The 20,050-nt window shown below is 49.3% G+C and overlaps 1 protein-coding gene across 4 annotated transcripts in view; it reads right to left on the bottom strand.

Annotated features, from left to right (window-relative positions):
• Positions 1-3,490: 3,490 nt before the first annotated feature.
• GRHL2 (grainyhead-like transcription factor 2) overlaps positions 3,491-20,050 on the bottom strand; it is a 124,463-nt gene continuing 107,903 nt past the window's right edge. For 3 of the 4 annotated variants that reach the window (XM_005879276.2, XM_005879277.2, XM_014550262.1), the window contains exons 13-16: positions 16,365-16,459; positions 11,766-11,851; positions 8,514-8,578; positions 3,491-6,475 (exon numbers count right to left, since the gene is read on the bottom strand). In XM_005879276.2, the coding sequence (XP_005879338.1) occupies positions 6,361-6,475; positions 8,514-8,578; positions 11,766-11,851; positions 16,365-16,459 (361 nt within the window). In that variant the 3' untranslated portion in view covers positions 3,491-6,360. The remainder of the gene's footprint in view (positions 6,476-8,513; positions 8,579-11,765; positions 11,852-16,364; positions 16,460-20,050) is intronic. The other variant, XM_014550261.1, reaches the window with a different exon arrangement.

Here is a 20,050-nt window from a genome sequence, read left to right as displayed (position 1 = left end):
TTTTTTTTAGAAAGAGTGGAAGGGAGGGAGAGAGACAAAGAGAGAGAGACAAGGATGTGAGAGAGACACATATCCATTGGTTGCCTTCTGCAAGCGCCCCTTGGGCGGGGCCTCCAGCCTGCAACCAATTAGCAGGCCCTTGACGGAATCCAACCTGGGGCCCTCCAGTCTGCTGGCCGAAGCTGTGACTACTGAGCCAAAGCGGCTGGGGCCGCAAGAGCTTTTTAAATCGCCTACCCACTGCTACCCTTGACCGCCTCCAAACAGCAACCAGGTAAGTCATTTAAAACGTTAACCAAATCCTGTCCCTCTCCTGCTTAAAACCATTCAGTGGCTTCCCGTTGCTTTTCAAGTAAAACTCAGCTGTGCCATGACGGGCCCAGTTGTGCTGTGCAATCTTGCTGACTGCACTGCGGCCACGGCCTCTGTTCCTCAAACGCCCCCCTTGCTTGCACATCAGTCTGTCCTGGCCTGGGACAGCCTTCGCTCACGCAGGCACTTGGCTCCTTCTCCGTGGCTTTTCGCTCAGACAGCACCTCCTCCGACAGGCCTTCCACGCCTCCCCCGTCACATGCATCGTGTTCGCTTCTTGCAGCACCTCTCACAGCCTGAAATTATCCTCCGTGTCTGTTGGCTCGCTTGTTCTCTCTCGCTCTCCCAACCACCAAGTCAGGTAGGAGGCAGGCAGCCCAAGCCTCTCGACGACACATGGTTAGTCCGGTGACGATCGCGGTGCCCCCCGTCTTCAATGAAGGGGTTAACCAGGCGAAGGAGCAGGTTTAAGTGGACGCACCCTCCAAAGGAAGCCAGGCCATTCTCGTTCCTGAGATCCTAGAAACCTCGGGGGGAGGAAGCCTTAATAAGGACCCGGGGAGCGAGCGCAGGGAATACATGGGAAGAACCTGGGCGCCGCAGTCTTTTCACCGCCGGAGAGCGCGCGGACTTGGCACCGCGCTCTAAGGGAGCCGCTGGGCACGGGGCCATTTGGAAGTTTTCTTTTTTTAAGACACCGGGACCTGACGGAAAGCCAACGGAACACACCGAGACCAGGAAGAGCCGAAGACCTGCGCGTCCCGGCGCACTTGGCGGAATCCACGCCAGACCCAGGACCCGCTGCAAACGCCTCCCCCGTCCCCTCGCGGGGCGGCTTCCTCCGAGCGCTGAAAGGGCTTTCAGAATACTAATTGAAGCGGACATCTTTTTTCTAAATTAAGAAAGTAACAATGACCATCATCTGAAAATGGCAGGAATGTACAGAGAAGAAAGTCCGGAAGCCGAATTCCTCTAATCTCCCAGGCCCGCCCCAGGGACCCCCACCTTAGGCCTCCCAGGGCCGGGGCGGGATGGGGCGTGCCCACGGACGCCACCCGGCTGGGGCCACTCAGGGAATGTTTAGATGTAAAAGTAGAGCCCCATGGATCTCTGTTAGAGGCCTTCGTAGAAGGAATTGGCAGTGGTGTCTACAGAGGTGCCCGTTCAACACCCCCGTGGCTACTTCTGGATGATCAGGGGCCCTCAACGTGCTCCCAAAATACCCACGCACCCACTTAGAGCTCAGAGGAGTGCAAGGATGAAGGCCCCTACAGACAAAGGATGTATTATATTAAGGTGGTAGACCAGAAGACCCACTCAGGGAATTTGTTGTTGTTTTTAATATATTTTTATTGATTTCAGAGAGGAAGGGAGAGGAAGAGAGAGGTAGAAACATTAGTGATGAAAGGGAGTCATTGATTGGCTGCCTCCTGCACGTTGGACCAAGCCCACAACCCAGGCATGTGCCCTTGACCGGAATCGAACCCGGGACCCTTCTGTCCGTAGGCCGATGCTCTATCCACTGAGGCAAATCGGCTAGGGCCACTCAGGGAATGTTTAGATGTAAAAGTAGAGCCCGATGAATCTCTGTTAGAGGCCTTTGTAGAAGGAATTGGCGGTGGTGTCTACAGAGGTGCCCGTTCAGATCTGCTGCTGCAAGAACCTGCTTCTGGAAGCACAGCCTATTGACAGGCTCCAGCTGCAACTTTTGGCGCCACCTGTGTTCACTCTGAGCCACACTCTTCCCAGGCTGTTTCCCATCAATGACGGCCCATGATGGGCTTATTAGAAACAGGCCAAGCTTACCCTAAATGGGCTTCTTCCCACCAGTGACCTTTGCTCAGGGACTCTCCGCCGGCCTGGCCGAGGCAGTCTGAGGCTCAGGACCAAGCTTCCTTCCTTTCCTCTCTCCTTCACAGGGGTTCAGTCTGCATGCTGTCCCTCTATCCTCCTGTTCGTGTCCCCTTTATCCTTTACATGAATTCCCACCGATAAATCTCCTGAACATCTAATCCCCTCTTAGCTTCTGCTTCTTGGAGGACCTGGACTGTTGACACAGTGACCACCCCCTTCACCACTGCTACTGACCCTCCGAAACATAGGGCTCAGCCTCTGTGTCCCCAGAATGGGGCACAGCACCTGGTCCACAGTAGCTGAATTGGTAGAGTGGAAGGCAAGAGGTGGAACTGGGCCCCGTGGCCGTGACAACTGGTCATCCTTGCCTAGTGGGAGAGGGGGTGGCACACATGGTGAGCAAAGTTCACTGAACAGCAGGACAAAGACTGCCACGGGCCAAGGGAGGGACTGCCTTGGGGGAGACCAGCTGCATCCTCAGCGGGACCTACTTCGGCCAGTGGGGAATGGATTCAGACCCCCTACTGAGACCATGTAATGTGGATCATGGCAACAAGGCCTCATGGCCCGTTTCTAATCCCATGATCTCTCCAGCAACCTCCACAAGCACTTCTCTGAACATCCCCTGCCCTGCCCACTGGTCCAGACATAGAGGCTGCTGGGGATGCCACTGGGAATAAGTCAGAGAAGGCTTTCTGAAGGCAAGTTGTTAGCAAAGATTTGAAACAACTGTGGACAAGGATAGAGAGAGAAGGTGGGATATGGAAGAACACAGAAGTGCCATTTGTTTGGCACAGAGAGGCTCTCAGGGGAGAATCAGGAATGACAGCTGAAGGAGTGTGGGTGGCTCAGCGGGTGGGTGTTCATTGAGGAAACACCAATAAATACTGGCATAGTGGATAGAGGGGTTTACATTTGAGCTGACAGATTCTAGCAAGCCTGTGGGTTCCAGGACAAGAGATTGTCGTGATGAATTTGACGTTTCAGCACGTGGTTTTGGCTTCTCTGTAGAGGTTGGTGCAGATGAACGAAGGAACCAGAAAGCTCTGTGCTCATTCAAGCTGGGAGAGAGGAAGGTCAAAAATAACTACCCTGGTGGCTTGTCTCTGCCACACTGAAGGCCTCTGGCTTCATTCAGCCCTCTTCTCACTTGACCTTGGGGTGGTACCTAAGAAGGCGACCAGAGGAAATGCCCACAGCGGTGAAACCCAGGACTAGAAGGTGCCAAGGGGAACCTAGCATCTTCCCAGCTCACACAGAGGTTTCTTTCCGATCAGACAGAGAACCCCACCGCCAACCTCACGAAAAGTACCAGACACTGTGATTTACTCTTACTTTATGAATATTTATTTTTTTCTTCTTAAAAATGTACAAAAAATAAAATAACTGTATTTATAGTTTATAGATTCCCCCTCTCCCATTTACAAAACTATTAAGTTACATTTGCCTTTTTTTTAAAAAAAACACAAGAGCAAATTGTCCATCTATCAATCTCCCTTGCTTGTCTTTAAGAAAGGGCTGTTCATAGAATTTGGCACAAACCCTCTGTTTTCGTTGCATTTCATGATTTTAAATAAGAAGGAAAATAAATGTTCGTTTCATTCCATGCTTCCTATGTTTGTGGCATGGGACAGGCCTTGGTCTTTTAGGGTCCAATTCCAAGATGACATCTGACTGCATTTTTCTCTGGGTCCCAATTTCCAAACACCCGTACAGTTTAAGCAATTTGGGTCTGTACTTAAAACACTTGTTTCACATGTCCCTCATTGTACATGGATTTAAAAAAAAAAAAGCTTATTTATTTGACTGTGATTAACTTAGGGGACAACAAAAGAAGAGGAGGCAATATTTCCTATTTTTCTGGAGTGTTTTTGCTCAGGTAATTTTCCTTGTCAGAGCTCTGCTGCCTTCCATAGTGAAGAACAAATCATAGCTAAGCCATGGGCACTCTGAGAACTCAGAGGAAACCTGGTAAACATGAGGGACAGATCGGATGGGAGGTGGCACTCGGCACCACCCTTTGGTGGCATTGACCGCATATTCTTTGTTCTTGCAGTGGCCACCGCAATGATTGCTCAGTGACCGGGGACAAAGGCAAAAGCATTTCTGATTCATTCTCTGCCTAGGGCAGGACCAGCAAACATTTTCTCCACCGAGTCCAGAGAGAAGGGTAGGTAGCCTGTGTCAAATGGCCAATATTTTAACATCTTTTCCCTCACCTGGAGTCCTATGCTCTAGTCCAATAGTATTTGCCATTGTGTCCACCAATCATGTTTGAAACCACCCCTAAGGCAAGGAGCATGGGAAGTGCATAGTATATCAGGTATTTCCAACACTGAGTGTGTCCATCTTAGAACAGAGCCCCATCAGGACCCAGGGGGGTCCTGCAGCTGCTAGTCCAGGACTCGACAGTCACAGAGTGGAGAAGGAGGGGACAGACAGGAGCAGAGCTGAACCCAGGATGCAAACCTTTGGCACCATGGGAAGGGTGGGGGATGAGTTGTCCAGAAGACACACAGGAAGGTGCCCCCTTTCCGCCACCCAGAGGTCTTCCTAAGCATGGCACCTGCCCTCCAATCCATTCAAATCCTCTGTAGCGTCAATGAGAAACAGCTGGGCTGGAGGCAGCCTGTCCATCCTGCTAGGGGCCCCAGGGGCAGGTGGCTGGGAGGGCAGGGAGCCCTCGGAGAGAAAGATAAGACATCAAAGTGCTTTACAAACAAATCTGGGCCCTTACATAAAACCTGTCCTGGATCGCGGACCTTGGGTGGGGGATGTGTCTGGCTACCAAAAAGTTGGTTCTTCCACCCACGCAGGTGAATGCAAACCCCTGGACCACCTACCTGTTCCCTCAAAGAGAGAAGTGGCCCAGGACGGTTCAAGCTTTTGCGATTGTTTAGGGAAGGAGGTGGAGTTCTCCTCTGCAGGCTGGTTTCAGAAGAGCCAGGGCTCTTGGGGCACTGTCCCTCCTTCCCAACCCAGCAGCCAGGAGCAGAGGCAACTGGTCCCTCCCTCTCCAGCACTGAGGCCCAGGAGGCCACCCTGGCCTGTCTGTTCAGACATGAGCTGCTGGCACCGCTCTCAGCACTGCAGTCGGGCGTTAAGGGGGCCACTTGAGATGAAGGACATGCTCGTAAACTGCGCGGCACTGCACAGTGGCCAGGATCCTCATGACAAGCTCAGGCAGTGCCAGCACCAAAGCTGGAGGAGCTGGGGCCTCAGTCTCTCTGACCTTTCCCACAAGGCAGCTCAGAGGAGACCCAAGCAAAGCACATCACCGTGAGACAGAGGGGGCTCCAGAGTAGGCGTGCCCATGGGAGAGGACGGGGCTCCCTCTGTGGACAGGACTGAGTTCCTGGCCGTGCCCCCTGGAGCTTGTCTTGGCACCCACCATAGTCACCTACACCCTGGAGGCCACCTCCCTAGCCCAGTGTGTCTCCCACACAGCAAAGAGACAGAAACCTCTTGTAGAAAGCAGTGCCTCCCCTAGGCCAGTGGCAGTAAACATGCCCACATACCACAGGCAAAATATATTATTGCAATATTATAAACACTATGTACATGATAGCCAGCATGCCTTCTGTGTCACCCACTAAGTACATGGCAGCTGAATGTCTTCCTGCACAAGGCCCGATGGCCACCTGCTGGGGACCCCTGGAGGTATCTAGCAAGATGACCTCCCCCGATCAACCTGAAGGGTTGACCAGGAAGGGGACCTCCACCTCTTACCCCACCTCTGACCACTGCACCCAGAAGCAGCTCATTTTGTCCAGCCACGCGGGAGAAGTGGAGAGGTGACACAGATGAGACCAGACCTTCTCAGGCTCTTCGAGATGAATGGGTTGGCGGGGTTGCCCTTGAAGGCTCTTGATGGCGTCATCTGGAGCCAGTAGTGACCTGCAGAGTCCCAGCAGGCCGGGTCCTGGGCTCCAGAAAAAGGTGGTCAATAAATAAGGGTCTGACAGGCGCAAGGTCCCTTCCCGAGGGGCTCGAGCCTCAGCTCCAGAGCAGGAGCCGGTGGACGGGCCAGACGCACTGACAGGAGTGGGGCTGTTCGCCTTGCCCCGCCCCCAGCACGGTCGTGTAACAGCAGTTGTGAGATGGGTGAGGTGGGTCTGCGGGTTCTGGGGCTGGGCTCCTCCTTTCCCAGGGAGGAGTGCACGGAGGGGTCCTGCGAGCGCAAGCCGACCAGGCTCAGATCTCCATGAGTGTGATCTTGAAACCTTCCACCATGCTCTCCATGTTGAGGATGAAGGTGTCCTCATTTGAGTAGTGCTCAATGATGTTGTCGTCCATGTTCACCAAGATGCTGGAAAGGGGGTGGGGGAGAGACAAAGGTGCCATGAACAATGTGCTCGGGCAAGGATGGACCTCAGGCTGGGGGTTCCCTTTGCCATTCTTTTGCAAGGGAGGCCAGGAGGGGTGGAGGAGAGAGGTGACAAGGCAAGGGAAGAAGACGCGCATTCAACTGTCCTTCTACAGAAACCAGTTGGAGGAAAGCAAAGCCTCAATTTCTCAGAACTAACCTCCTGATTCCTTATTAAACAGGACTTCAGAGATCATTCAACTCAACCCTCTTGATATAGATGGGTAAGCTGAGGCCCAGAGGAGTTAACAGAGGCTAAACTCACAGACTTGGCTATTGACAGACTGACAGAGCCAGGACCTAAACAGTTAGGTGCCCCATTTTCATGGCCCCTTGAAAATGTATTGTAAAAAGTATCCTGCACTGGGAGGGAGAGGAAACTCAACCAGAACTGCAGCCAGCCTCCGCTGAGCATGTCCTGTGTTCCAGGGTGACAGAGACCTTGCACTTCATCCTCACGGCGACCTTGCAGGTAGGTGTGATTGGTGCCGTTTTGCAAAAGAGAACACTGAGCTCAGTGAGGTTAAATCACTCCCCAAGTTCGTGGCTGAGGGGGGTTTTGAAACTAGCTTTGCCTCCCTCTGAAGCTCATCCTTTACCCCATGTGACCTACTCCCTGGTTAACGATCCCCAGTGGATTTAGTTGTAAGAAAGTCAACGACTTTCAGGGTCTGTCCATGACTTCGCAGTTCTGGAGTCAATCCCCTCCATCGAAGTCAAACAGATCTTACTCTGAGAATGAAAAACTGACTATCCTTTTACAGCCATGTGTCATCAGGCAAGTTGTTTAGACGTTCAGCGCATCAGTTTATTCTTCTGCAAGAATAAGAATAACAACCCTGCTTTAAAGGCTTGCTGTTAGGATTAAAGTATTTAGCCCAGGGCCTGGCGCAGTGCTCAATGAAAGTGAAATGTTATCATCATCAGCAGGGACTTCGAGCTGAGGGTTTGTGCTCGGCAGCGAGATCTCGAGACACCACTCATCTCACGATCAGGGAGGCAACCCAGACTATGGCGTTGACCTTGGGAAGAATTGCAAAATGCCTTTTAGTGAGCTTTCCAGCAAAGGCTCAAGTGGAAAGCGTTTCTTGTTTGACTCCCCATCAACCAAGAGACCCCACGACTGAGAAAGGCTGAGCGACCCAGATAATAGTTTCCTTTATGAGAGGCCCGGAGAAAAGTTTCAAGACCCATCTTCTGCTTTTCGTGGGAAAATGGCCCCAGAAGCTGTCTTCATAAAGACCCTCTGGCTCTAGACTCGGCTCCTGCAGCCTCTACTCTTAGAGCCTCAGGGGAAGCCCCAGGGGCCTGGAGGTGGCAGAGAGCAGAATGAGGAGCTAAGCACTTGAGCTCTGGGGCCGCAGGCCTGGGTTCAAATCTGTGTCCCACCTGCTGAACATGAGCCCTCAGGCAAGATGCTGAACCTCCATGCGGCTCACCTTCCTCATCAGTAAAGGAGGAGTAAGAGTCTACCTGACAGAGTGGGGAGGAACAGAGCAGCGCATAGCAAACACGTCGCCGGGGACCCAGAACCCACCGAACACCCACTAATGAGAGCTGCTGTCCTTAACACTGAGCACAAGCAGGTCCAGCGATCATTTAGAGCATTTTGCTAATAGTTACTCGGGAAGAAAGAATTCTTTCTGTTCCCACTGTGTAGCCTGGAAGCCAACTCCAAGAACAGCATGGGATTCTCTAAACACTCCACTCCACAGAAGGGCGACATGGCCCCTCTCCCCACTTCCAGACCCCTCTATTCCACCCACTAATCCTGTCACCGGGATGACAATACACAACCCCCCCCCACCCCCCTCATTAAAGGGCCTTGAAATGCACTGCACTTGGAAGAATGACACACAATTTTATGAAAGGTGGACAACGGAACCTAGCAAAAGAGAGGCACCATCTTTTTTTTTTTTTTTAAGGCACTATATTGACTTATCTGATTTGAAAGTTAATTTAAGTTCAATTTTTTTCTTACCCTTTTTTGCTTTTCTTGTAAAGCTTTGTTATCTTCTCTACGGGCAGCCCGTATTTCTCAGATATCTGTAACACCAACAACAAAAAGGCAGGTGAGCACAGAGGGGAGTCCAAGCAGAAGCACAAGAGGAGTTCCGACCTAATTCTCCTGGAGGTTTTCCGGGAGCCGGTGTCCTTCACTCACGAGTCAAACTCTCAAAATGCCTCCTTTGCAAGGCTTACTTCTCCCTTTGGACAAACCTTCCATCCTTCACCAACAGACTCAGCCTCATGGGAACGTAATCTACGATAAAGGTATCCTTCCAGATCAGTCAGGAAAGGTGGACCCGTATCATGATGTGAATGAAGTAGGTGGCCATATAGGAAAAACTTAAGTTAAACTGGATCCCTTCTCCAGTCCTACATCCGATCCAAGGTTTCCATACAAGAAATCATACAAGAAGATGAAACCATACAAGAAGAAACCAATGGGTCAATTCTTTGTATGGATATCATCTTCAAGTAAGGAAGATCTTTCCAAGCAAGATATGAAACCTGAAGAAAAAAAGATCAAAGGTTGATAAAACAACACAAAATTAAAAGTACTGATATAGCAAAAGCCACCATAAAAAGCTGAGGCCAAATAATATACTGGGAAACATTTTGGCAGCATGAATGACAGACATGGAACTAATTTCCTTAAGTTAGAAAGAATCCCTACAAATCAAAACAAATACAAAAAACATCCGACAATTCAAGGGAAAAGGAAAAAAACATCACGAAGCAGTAATTCGCAGAAAAAAGACAATAAGGACAATAGGCATATGAAAAAAAGGAACCATCTCACACATAATTTAAAAGTTCAAATTAAAGCAACAAGATACTACTTTTAATCCACCAGACTAACAAAAGCTAAAAAAAAAAAATAAAACCACTTAGAATACAGTGTCAGAGTATGAGAGACAGCAACTCTGATGTTCCATAGATGGGAGAGCGACAAGCTCAATCGTTTTGGAGGGAGATTTGGCACATATTGTTGAAATTAAAAATCCATATCTCGCCCTAGCTGGTTTGGCTCGGTGGATAGAGCGTCTGCCTGTGGACCAAAGGGTCCCGGGTTCGATTCCGGTCGAGGGCACATGCCCAGGGTTGCGGGCTCGATCCCCAATGGGGGGCGTGTAGGAGGCAGCCAATCAATGATTCTCTTTCCCTCTCCCTTCCTCTCTGAAATCAATAAAAATATATATTAAAAAAAATCCATATCTCCTTTGTCCCATATATTTCACATGTAGTCGTCTGGTCTACAGAAATACACTCAGATGTATGCAAAGCTCTTCAAAGAATCACTGTTCATAATACAGACACTGTGGATCACAAACATCCATTAAGCACATTTTGATATTTTCACAGTTGAAAACCATGCATTTATTAGGTCATTAAAAAAAAGTGAGAAATTTTATACACACACACACACACACACACACACACACACACACACATATACATATATATACACATACATACATATATATACTAGAGGCCCGGTGCACAAAAATTTGTGCACTGGAGGGGGGTGTCCCTCAGCCCAGCTTGCCCCCTATCACATACTGGGAGCCCTAGGGGATGTCCTACTACCTGCTCCCTGCTCCCCTTGGGGAGTGGGCCTAAGCCACAGTCTGGCCTCCCATTGTGGAAGGCGACCGGGCTGATCAGGGGAAGGCACAAGCCCCATCACTCTGCTGTTTCAGCCACTGCCAGTCACCGCAGCCACCAAGGTGTTTTCATCAACATGGACTCCAGTCCCTTCGCCATGAAAAAGTGACAACTTTCTTTAGGCATTTTCAAGAAGTGTCTTTCATAGGATATGACATTTCTTTCTTTCTTTATCCTCACCTGGGGATATGTTTCCATTGATTTTTAGAGAATGTGGAAGAGAAAGGGAAAGACAGAGAGAAACATCAAAGTGAGAGGAACACTTTGATTGGTTGCCTCCTGCATGAGCCCTGACCTGGGCCCAGGCCAGGGAGGAGCCTGCAACCTAGGTTCATGTCCTTGATCATAATCGATCCTGGACCCTGCAGTCGGCAGGCCGAGGCATTATCCCACTGAGCAAAACCAGCTAGGACAGGATATGACATTTCTTAACCCTCCGGCAGCAGACCTTCCTTTTTTTCTCCAGGAGTGTGGTAAAAAAAACCCTAGATCACCTATTTAGACTCTTATTACCCAAGTTACTAAGAATATTACCAGTGGCATACAGGGAGCTAAGCCAATCAGCAGTCAGAAAAGGTGTTTCCTCTGTAGTTCACACCAATTGCCAGCTTGGCCCCTGCCCAGGCCTAACGCCTCTGGCCGAGTCATTAGCCCTGGGCAGGGGACCTCCAGCTCCCTCAATAGTGGGCTCAGCCCCTGCTCCCCATGATCGCTGGCTCTTCCCCTGCTCCCCACCATCACCACCTCCCTCCCTGCTCCCTGCAATCGCTGGCTCTGCCCCTGCCCAGGCCTAATGCCTTGGACCAAGGCATTAGGCCTGGGCAGAGGACCCCCAACTCCCACCATCGCCAGCTCTGCCCCTGCTACCCGCCATTGCTGGCACCGCCCCTGCCCAAACCTAATGGCTCTGGCCGAGGCCTTGGGCCTGGGCAGGGCACCCCCAGCTCCCCGCCGCTGCCGCCAGCAGCAATCATAATGGCTTGGCGCCTATGTATGCAAATTAACCGCCATATTTGTTGGCAGTTAATTTGCATATCGCCCTGATTGGCCAATGGGAAGCGTAGCGGGGGTACGGTTAATTACCCTTTTTGTCTTTTATTAGATAGGATATACACTAACATACTAAGTCTTAACCAAAAGAGGTCATATTTGTATTTTGGATTACACTACCACAGCTAGCAAGACACTTCCTAATTGTTCCTGTTCTGTGCATATTTGGAAGTTAAACATATCTAATTCGGTGTAATGCAAAGAGACAGATGGAAACTCACAGTTTAAAAAAAAACAAAACAAGAGAGGCACTCACAGTCTAACCTTTCTCCATGGCCTCCTACTCTGATCAGCCTTAAACTGACAGGGAATTGGCAGTTTTTCAACGATTCCTTCTCCTTACGGCGCTAAGAAGCCCTGACAGTACGGAAACCAGTGTCTCCATAAATCTCCGCTTTTTCTTCTTCTTTGTAAAGCTCACTCCAGAGCCATCTCAAGGGCTGCATTTTAATGAAGGGATTGCAGCTCAGGAGAACACAAGCTGGTTTCCGGAAGGGGGTTCATGGCTTACCGCTTCCATCAGGCCCTTCACGGTGGGAGATTTCAACATCAAGGCGTCGAACACATCGTCAGTCTCCTTCCTCACGTACAAAAGCACTGGAAGAGCAGGGGGAGGAAAGGGTTAATGAGGAGCCCACACAACCCCCGCGGCCGCCACAGGAGACTGCTTCCTGTCACTCAGGCCTGGGACACGGATGCTATCTACCCTCGGGCCCCTGAGCCACACACGGGTGAGGAGGCAGTTCCCTGGGCAACCTGCGGCAGGGGTTGTTAGGGAGCAACGCGATGACGTTTGGGTACCAACACCCAGCAGGCTGTTTCACACATTGTTCACATGCTGCGAATTTCTCACGGGTGCACACGTGATCTCTTTGGGAGATCTCTCTCTGAGACCTCTGTCTTCGATTTATTTGTTCGATCATTCAACAACTATTGCTGAAGTCCCACCGGGGCCCCTGGGTTCCAGACTGTGTGCGAGGAGCTGAGGTCGCAGCCATGAGTGGAGACACAGCCTGCCCTTAAGCTCTCGGCCCACTTGGAAAGGCGGGCATTCCTCAGACGCAGACAACTAGACAGAGTCCTGGGAGCCATGAAGGAAAAAGACAGGAGAAAGTGCTTACCGGGGCCTGAGCTTTTCAGAAAGTTACCTTGAAGGAGTTCTGAGTTACGAAGGGTGTATAGGCATCAACACAGGCGAGGGGTGGGGGGGGTGGGGGTTGGGGGCAGGGAGAGAAAGAGGACACGAGAGCAAACATGAGCACAAACTCCAGCAGACACAGCGACATGTGCCACGGCCCGGGAGGGAGGCGTGCATTTCAGAAGCAAGTGGGTAAGAGTCCGACAGGCCTGGCTTTGACGCCAGTTCAGCCTGCGGTGGAGACCTGGTCATGTAACCTCTCCAAGCTTTGTGTTTTGTTTTGTTTTTCTTGTAAAACAGGGATGATGATAATATCTACCTCATAAGTGTGCCTTGGGGGTTAAGTGAAATGACCTCCATGTGGAACGCTGGGCGCACAGCAAGCACCCATTCCTCAGTGAATGCTGTTATGGAGCAATCGCCGCGGCTCCCTGCCCTCAGTGAGCGTGAGGGCAGCCTTCTGTTCGTTTCTCTGTCGCAAAACCTTCTGAGTTTGACAATTCACAGGCAATGAGAGATGACAGGGACCCAGGTGTCATCAGAGAGGCCGAGACCCTCCACCACTGCATGCCTTTCCTACCGCAACTGCACCTGCCATTCAGATGCGGCCCTGCAGCCCCGCAAGCTGACTGCCCTTCCTCAGCCCCAGTGACAGGGATTCTGGTTCCTGCTTCAGAGAGAAGGGAGAGGCCGAGGCTGAAGCCCAGTGCACCGGCCACTGAGCAGCACGCACAGGTAAACAGCCCTGCTGAGCCTGGATCCCGACTCCAGTCAGATACCCACTGAGCTACGCTCACCGCCAACCCGAAGGCATGAAGTTGGCCCGGAAATGAAATCAGCTCGAACCCAGACTCCTGCATCTCTCCCCTCCCCACCCCCGAGGACTTCATTGCAGAAGCTGCTTCTAAAGGCAGAGTCTACACGTGCACGTGGGTTCTGCCGGGACGTTCTGCAGCCGGCAGATGGTCAGTTGTGTATGAAGAAAACAAAACAAAACAAACCACCCGAAGCACTGCAGCTTCTTGTCTTTGCCCCGGATAAAAGCAAAACGCCACGTAAACAGACAGAGTGAGTGTGCCTCCAGAGATTTCCCAACTCCGTCCTTTGGAAGGAACATTTTATAGCCTCCATTTCAGCTCAAATGATCTAGTGGCAGACCGTCAAACCTCAGAGGGAAGGCAGGGGAGGGTGCGGGTGAGGGGGAGAGATCAACCAAAGGACTTGCATGCATAAGCATAACCAATGGACACAGACACCAGGGGGGTGAGGGCATGAGCAGGGGGGGCGGGGCGAGACAATGGGGGGATAAGAACACAGATGTAATATCTTAATCAATAAAGAAAACAAAATAATTAAAAATAAATAAATAAAATAAAAAAAAAAAAGACCGTACCCTTTTATGTAATGATGTTTACTTTGAATTTATATTAGTTCACACAAACACTCTATCCATGCTTTTGTTCCGGCCCTCCGGTCCAGTTTAAGAACCCATTGTGGCCCTCGAGTCAAAAAGTTTGCCCACCCCTGATCTAGTGGCATCATAAGAGGACCCAGCGTCAGCAGTAAGACGAGGGACAATTAGACCACGGGACCTCAACTACCCCTAGATGCGAAAAATTAAAGGAAAAATAACTAATGAAATAAAACAAAACAGAAACAATAACAGCTCTCACTAGTGGCTGTTCCAGATGAACCTTCTGTAGCTTCTTCCCACAGCCTCCAGCAGAGAAATGTAATCTCCAGTCTGAGCCTCAGGAAACCCCAAACCATGTTCTATTCAAATGGCTTTACAAATCTTCTTACAATTATTGTCCTTGAAATCAGATGGCTTGGGGGAGGGTGAAAGGTGGTATGGGGGCGTGTTGACCGGCTGCGGGACCCCCTCCAAGGGCAGTGCCCCATTCTCCTGCCGGGCTCAGCACGCCCCAGGGTGCCCAGGAGCTGGCTCTCCTGAACTGTGTGTCCCCAGCAAAGCTCTCTCAGAACCCCTGCTGCCGATGCAATTGCGACCATCGCCCATCTCAGACGCTGGCAAAGGCAGCGGCCATAGGGGCAGCCCCCAGGGGCTCCAGACACAGCCACCCTGAGGAGTGGCCAGAAAGCAGAACAACAAAAAATGACATTTATGCTCCTTTTCTCTCCCAGAGAACTTCTAACGAATCAACAAAGGAAGTGGCACTGACGCTGATTCCCTGTGCTGGTATGTGTTTCATGTCCATTCATTCACGCATCGGTCCTCACAGCAACCCCGTGAAGTAGGTGCTCCAGGCGAGGGCTCAGTAGCACCAGCGTCCTTTTCCAAAGGAGACCTGCTCCTGGAGAACACTTTCTCCATGGCTGGTAGGTTGCAGCGCCCCCATGTGTCCCTATGATGATGTTTCAAAGGCCAGATACTTGCTTTTCATCATACTAGTAACCCAATACAATTTAATTCCTAGCAGCAAATTTTTGTCCTGACTTCAAAATCTCAAAATAATATGAGAAGCACTTCTTTGGACTAGCCAGCAGATACTAAATATGGATGCAAGCCAGATTAATTGTGCCTGTGTGATTCTTTGATTTCCATCCAGCTCTGCCCTCATCCTAAAGGATGAGATAAAAAAGGCAGGCAGAATGGAGCTCAACATGCACTCAAACATTTGATGGCGAGCCTGTGATGTCAGAAAATATTTTACAGGTTTAAATGTTGCTAATGTGCCCTGACCGGTTTGGCTCAGTGGACTGAAGGGTCTCGGGTTTGATTCTGGTCAAGGGCATGTACCTTGGTTGCAGGCATATCCCCAGTGGGGAGTATGCAGGAGGCAGCTGATCGATGTTTCTCTCTCATCGATGTTTCTAACTCTCTATCCCTCTCCCTTCCTCTCTGTAAAAAATCAATAAAATATATATTTAAAAAAAATAAATAAATTTTGCTAATGTAACTAACACCATCCAGACATGTATGATCTTTCACTTGAAATGCTAATTACTTATTCACAATGATGATTATATAGCTTAAGTAGATCCAGGCCTAATCATAAAACACAAGTGGATCAGGCACCCGAGTTACGTGTTTCATGTCCATTCATTCACGCATTGGTCCTCACAGCAACTCTATGAAGTAGGTGCTCTTGTCATCCCCATTTTACAGATGAGGACTCTGATGGAGCAGACCTTTCCAAGGTCATACAACTCTATCGGGCTGGGGGAGGCTACAGTCTGCTCTTGATCACTGTGTAGGTTCCATTTCAACAAATGGGGGGAGGGAGATAAAATTTCTCAACAAAAAACTCAAGACTGTGTGGATGGTGACGTGTGGATATATTTAACATGGTAATCTGACACATTAGAAGTTGAAGGTTTTTGGAAGCTAACGGAATTAGCTACAGCAATATATGGGGTAACTGTCTCCCCCTCTCCCCCCGCCCGCCAAACACTTTCCTCTTATTCTGAGGAAGGACAGTGAGTCTTGAACCGCATCAAATGCCGAGCAAGACATTGACAAGCCTGTGCTTCATTTCTTACTTTCTTGGTGAAGTAGAATAAGACCCTTGACTGAGAGAAAATGAGTAAATGGTGGTGTCACAGAAAACAGGTTCATTTGCTTGTGTGAGATTAATCGTGCATCTATTGAACAATTCTCATGGCTGGTGCTTCTGCTGTTGTCACACACACAGCAAGCATTTCTTTTTAACCTTATATCTCACTGCATGATGAGTCAGTATGTTCATTACATTTCTCCCGAAGCAAAGGCAAGAACCAGTGCCCAGAAAGAATACACATGTGCTTACAGTGCTTCAAAAGACAGGCTTTAAAGCAAAGAAGACTGAACTTCCTGTGTCAGTAACAATCCTAACAATCCCCAGGCCCGCACTGAACCACAGGGGTGTGGACGGGGCTGTGTGTTCTTCTTGGTCAACCACCCCCTCCCACTCATCATGGGAGGATCGGTCTTTCAGCAATGCCAGTGGAGGGCCCCAAGGGGAGAGATACCTCGCTTCATCCCTTCTTCTTTTATCTGCTTGGAAGGTGTTGGGCCAAAGTCCTCTTCCATGGGCCTGAACATCCGTTTAACAAGGACACTGCTGCTAGAAAAGATGAGCAGAAAGTATTCAGTAAAGCAGACAGGGTACTAGCACAAAGGTTCATGTGTGGCTGTCCCTATCTTTTCCCTTTGTTTATAGCATCCCCAGTTCTCCACAACCTCCTTCGTCCCCCTGCAGGTCCCAAGTCATCCCTGTTTGAGGCAGAACCCCAGCCCGCCACTATCTTTAGGACATGGACCAAAGACACACTTCTCATTATTGAATATGGATCTACAAAGGTGAGACCTCTGGGTTTCACTCACTCTGTCCTGCACTGACCCCCTGCTCAGATCAGGGCTGGGGAGTAGTAGGAGTGAGCCCTGGTGTCTCTCTGGCCTCCAAGTTACACCAGCCCCCTCTGAACTAGCTAGGGCCTGGGGGTCCTGCACTGTCCTGCCAGCCCCCTGCGGGCACAGGGGGACCTGCGGAAATGGTGCAGGCCTACCTCACTGGTTCTCAGTTATACGGTTGCCCTCACTTCCTGCTGTTCTATGCCTCCATCTGGTTGGAGCCGATGAGCCTGCAGTGATGGAAGTTCCCTGGAGACCCAGACCTCGGCTGCCCAGCTCTTCCTCCCCCTTGGGAGAGGGTTTCAGTCCCCCTTCCTGACAGCTCGTGGTGTGGTGGCCCTGCATGTCCCCAACTGGGCCAGGTCTGATAGCTCTGCATTTCCTGCCCAAGTTCCTGCTCTTTCTGGGCACTCTAAGGAAGGGGAAAACTGTCCGGGAGGAATGCACATTGGAAAAATAGGCTGTCCGAAGGGTAGGCATTGATGCTATGGTCCCTGTGAGCCAGCCAGGGCAAGCACCACGCTCATCCCTATGTCAGTGACGATCAAACTAATGCTTAGCGTGTTACGTGTCTTATGCAGGGTGATGTAGCTGATAAGTGAAAAGGGCTGTTCACTTTGAGGGACAACCTCATGCTAAAGGCACTCAAGAAACCTGAGATGATGAGTGAGGGTGTAAGAAATGATATTGAGAGTCAGCATTCTCTTACTGTACTCCCCACTAAGTCAAACTATGGAAATAGCCAGAAGGAAATCTCAAACCCAAGTCCAAGGTAAAGGTGGTAATGAGTTTTTAGAGCCCTGTTCCCTCTGTCCCCCCCCCCCCACTACCTTTTCATAAAAGTAGGTCATGTCATTCTGTCATGTCTTGGAACTGGATGGCCATGACCTCAGGAGCTGAAGGTTAGAAATCTGTTCGCACAGCTGTCGGTGACCAGGAGGGTAATAATGGGTAAATAGCCTGAAATGTCACCAGACTGTGAACTCTCACTCTGTCATGCTGTGCGAAGGTTCCTAAGCCAGTGATTTTCTTTTTCTCACCAAGCAAGATTTATTTGTATTTTTCCAGTTCTGCTGACTTTTGATAATGCCCCAATCTGAGCTGTGCGTGATAAACTGCCATTAAAATAACATCTTGGATCAACCACCTTTCCCCTGGGAGTTAAAAAATGCTTTTTCACACGTTCAAATCTACAAACCCAGGATAGAATCAATACGTTTGTGTGGTCGGAATTCAACTGTTACATTTATTTTCAGAACAAGGCAAGAAAGGAGGGGCAGATATGACTGCCCCATTTGACAGATGGAAAGAGCACGATGCCTGTCCTATTATACTGGATTGTACCCCAAAAGGACTGGAGAACAAGGAAAAGGTGCTTCCTCTGACAGCAGTCTCCATCCCACTGGCACACGTGTGAGAAGATGTGAGTGACTTCAGGTCACGTGGCACATGAAGCCATTATCTTGAGGGATCAACCGCAGGGGAAGCGAATGCTTGAAGTATAGCCGTACCCGGTTTGGCTCAGTGGATAGAGTGTTGGCCTGTGGACTGAAGGGCATTGCTGCGTAGTGAGGAGATGCCCAGCTCAGTGAGTAAAGAAGCTGCAGGCACCACGCCTCTCACCACTCGGCCTGTGGCCTGTGTAGGCTAATTAGCATGTATGCCCTAAATAAATTCATCTCGATTAATTTATTTCCAACAAAAATTACTCTTTGGGGAAGAACCCATCATCCCAGAATGACTTTTATCAATGCAGGATCCAAGATGGTGGCAGAGTAGGTAGAAGTTACATTCACCTCTTCCCAGGTCCAAACTGGAATCACAACTAAGTTATAGAGCAATCAACCTGAATAACCAACTCTAGACTAGCTGAACAGAGTCTTATAACCAAGGATTCACAGAAGAAGCCACATCGAGACTGGTAGGAAGTAAGGGGATGGGGAAAGGGCTGACCCCACACCCATGGGCTGTGGCTGAGAATCAGGAGGGATATCTCAGCCTGAGGAGACTAAGGTCTGAACCCCATACTGGGCTCCCCAGCCCAGAGCACCAGAGCAGGGAAGAGGAGCCCACGTAACATATGGCTATAAAAACCAGTGGAAATTCTGTTTCCCAGGGAGAGGCAGGAGTCTGCTAGAAACCCAAGTGCCCTCTAAAAGGGGCCAGTGCACAAAATCTCATTCAGGGCCACTCTGGCAGAGAGAGGGCAGGTGGGAGCAGACTGGAGTCGTGTGAAGACAGACTGGGTTGTGTGGCTCTAGGGATAAAGTTTAATGAAAAACACAATTTTAAGTCCAGCTGGCATGGCTCAGTGGTTGAGCATTGAGCTATGAATTAGGAGGTCCCGTTTCAATTCCCGGTCAGGGCACATGCTCAGGTTGTGGGCTCGATCCCCAGTGTGGGGTGTGCAGGGGACAACTGATCAATGATTCTCTCTCAACATTGATGTTTCTATCTCTCTCCCTCTCCCTTGCTCTCTGAAATAAAAATATACATATTAAAAAAGAACCCACAATTTCTTAATGGAGGCAACATTGTGGCTGTCACTTACATAATTATTCTAATGTTATAAGAATCAATATTTGTGGCTTGAAATAAAATTTCTGATGATAATCTTATGCATGTGGATTTAAAAAGTGCTATATCTCAACTTTGATGGTAATGAAGAATTGTCCTAATAAACAGATGACAAAAAGTAACTCTAGTGATAAGAAAGACACTGGTGTCAAAGATGAATTGTGAATAATCTAAATAGAAGTGTTTCAAAAAATGACAGGTATTTCTAAATCATATAATGTTATTCTTTAAATGTATGTGTGATTAAATTAACAAAACAAGTATCAGTAGATCATTGACATTTTGGGCTATATTTACAAAGATTTACCTATTTAAGTTGGCCTAAAAGCTTTAATTTTTGTTTTTATCTTCTCCTTGGAAAACTGCCTTATATTTGTAATCACCTTATGTATATATAGTAAAACACATGTGAATTTTGGGAGAAGTCAATGAAATAATGCATATAAAGCACTTGGTACAGTGTCTAGCCAAGGTACTCAATGAGTGCTATTCCTTTTGCATATAACAAGAGCCAAGAGCCTACTATAGATTATCACTAAGGCTGCCCATATTGCTCAAATGACCTCTAATTAGAAGGTGTGTAAAAGAGACTTGAGCCAAAAAAAAAAGAGACTTGAGCCTTGGGCGTTAAGATTATAACAGAGGGTAGTTCTTACAGAGGTTAAGCCAAAGGAGTTAGGTCCACTGGCCACCTAAATGCTGCCAACTTGCAAGGAAGGACAATTAA

The sequence above is a fragment of the Myotis brandtii genome, unplaced genomic scaffold (assembly GCF_000412655.1).
Source record: "Myotis brandtii unplaced genomic scaffold, ASM41265v1 scaffold59, whole genome shotgun sequence".
Classification (NCBI taxonomy): domain Eukaryota; kingdom Metazoa; phylum Chordata; class Mammalia; order Chiroptera; family Vespertilionidae; genus Myotis; species Myotis brandtii.
This window is presented reverse-complemented; position numbering and strand designations above follow the sequence as displayed.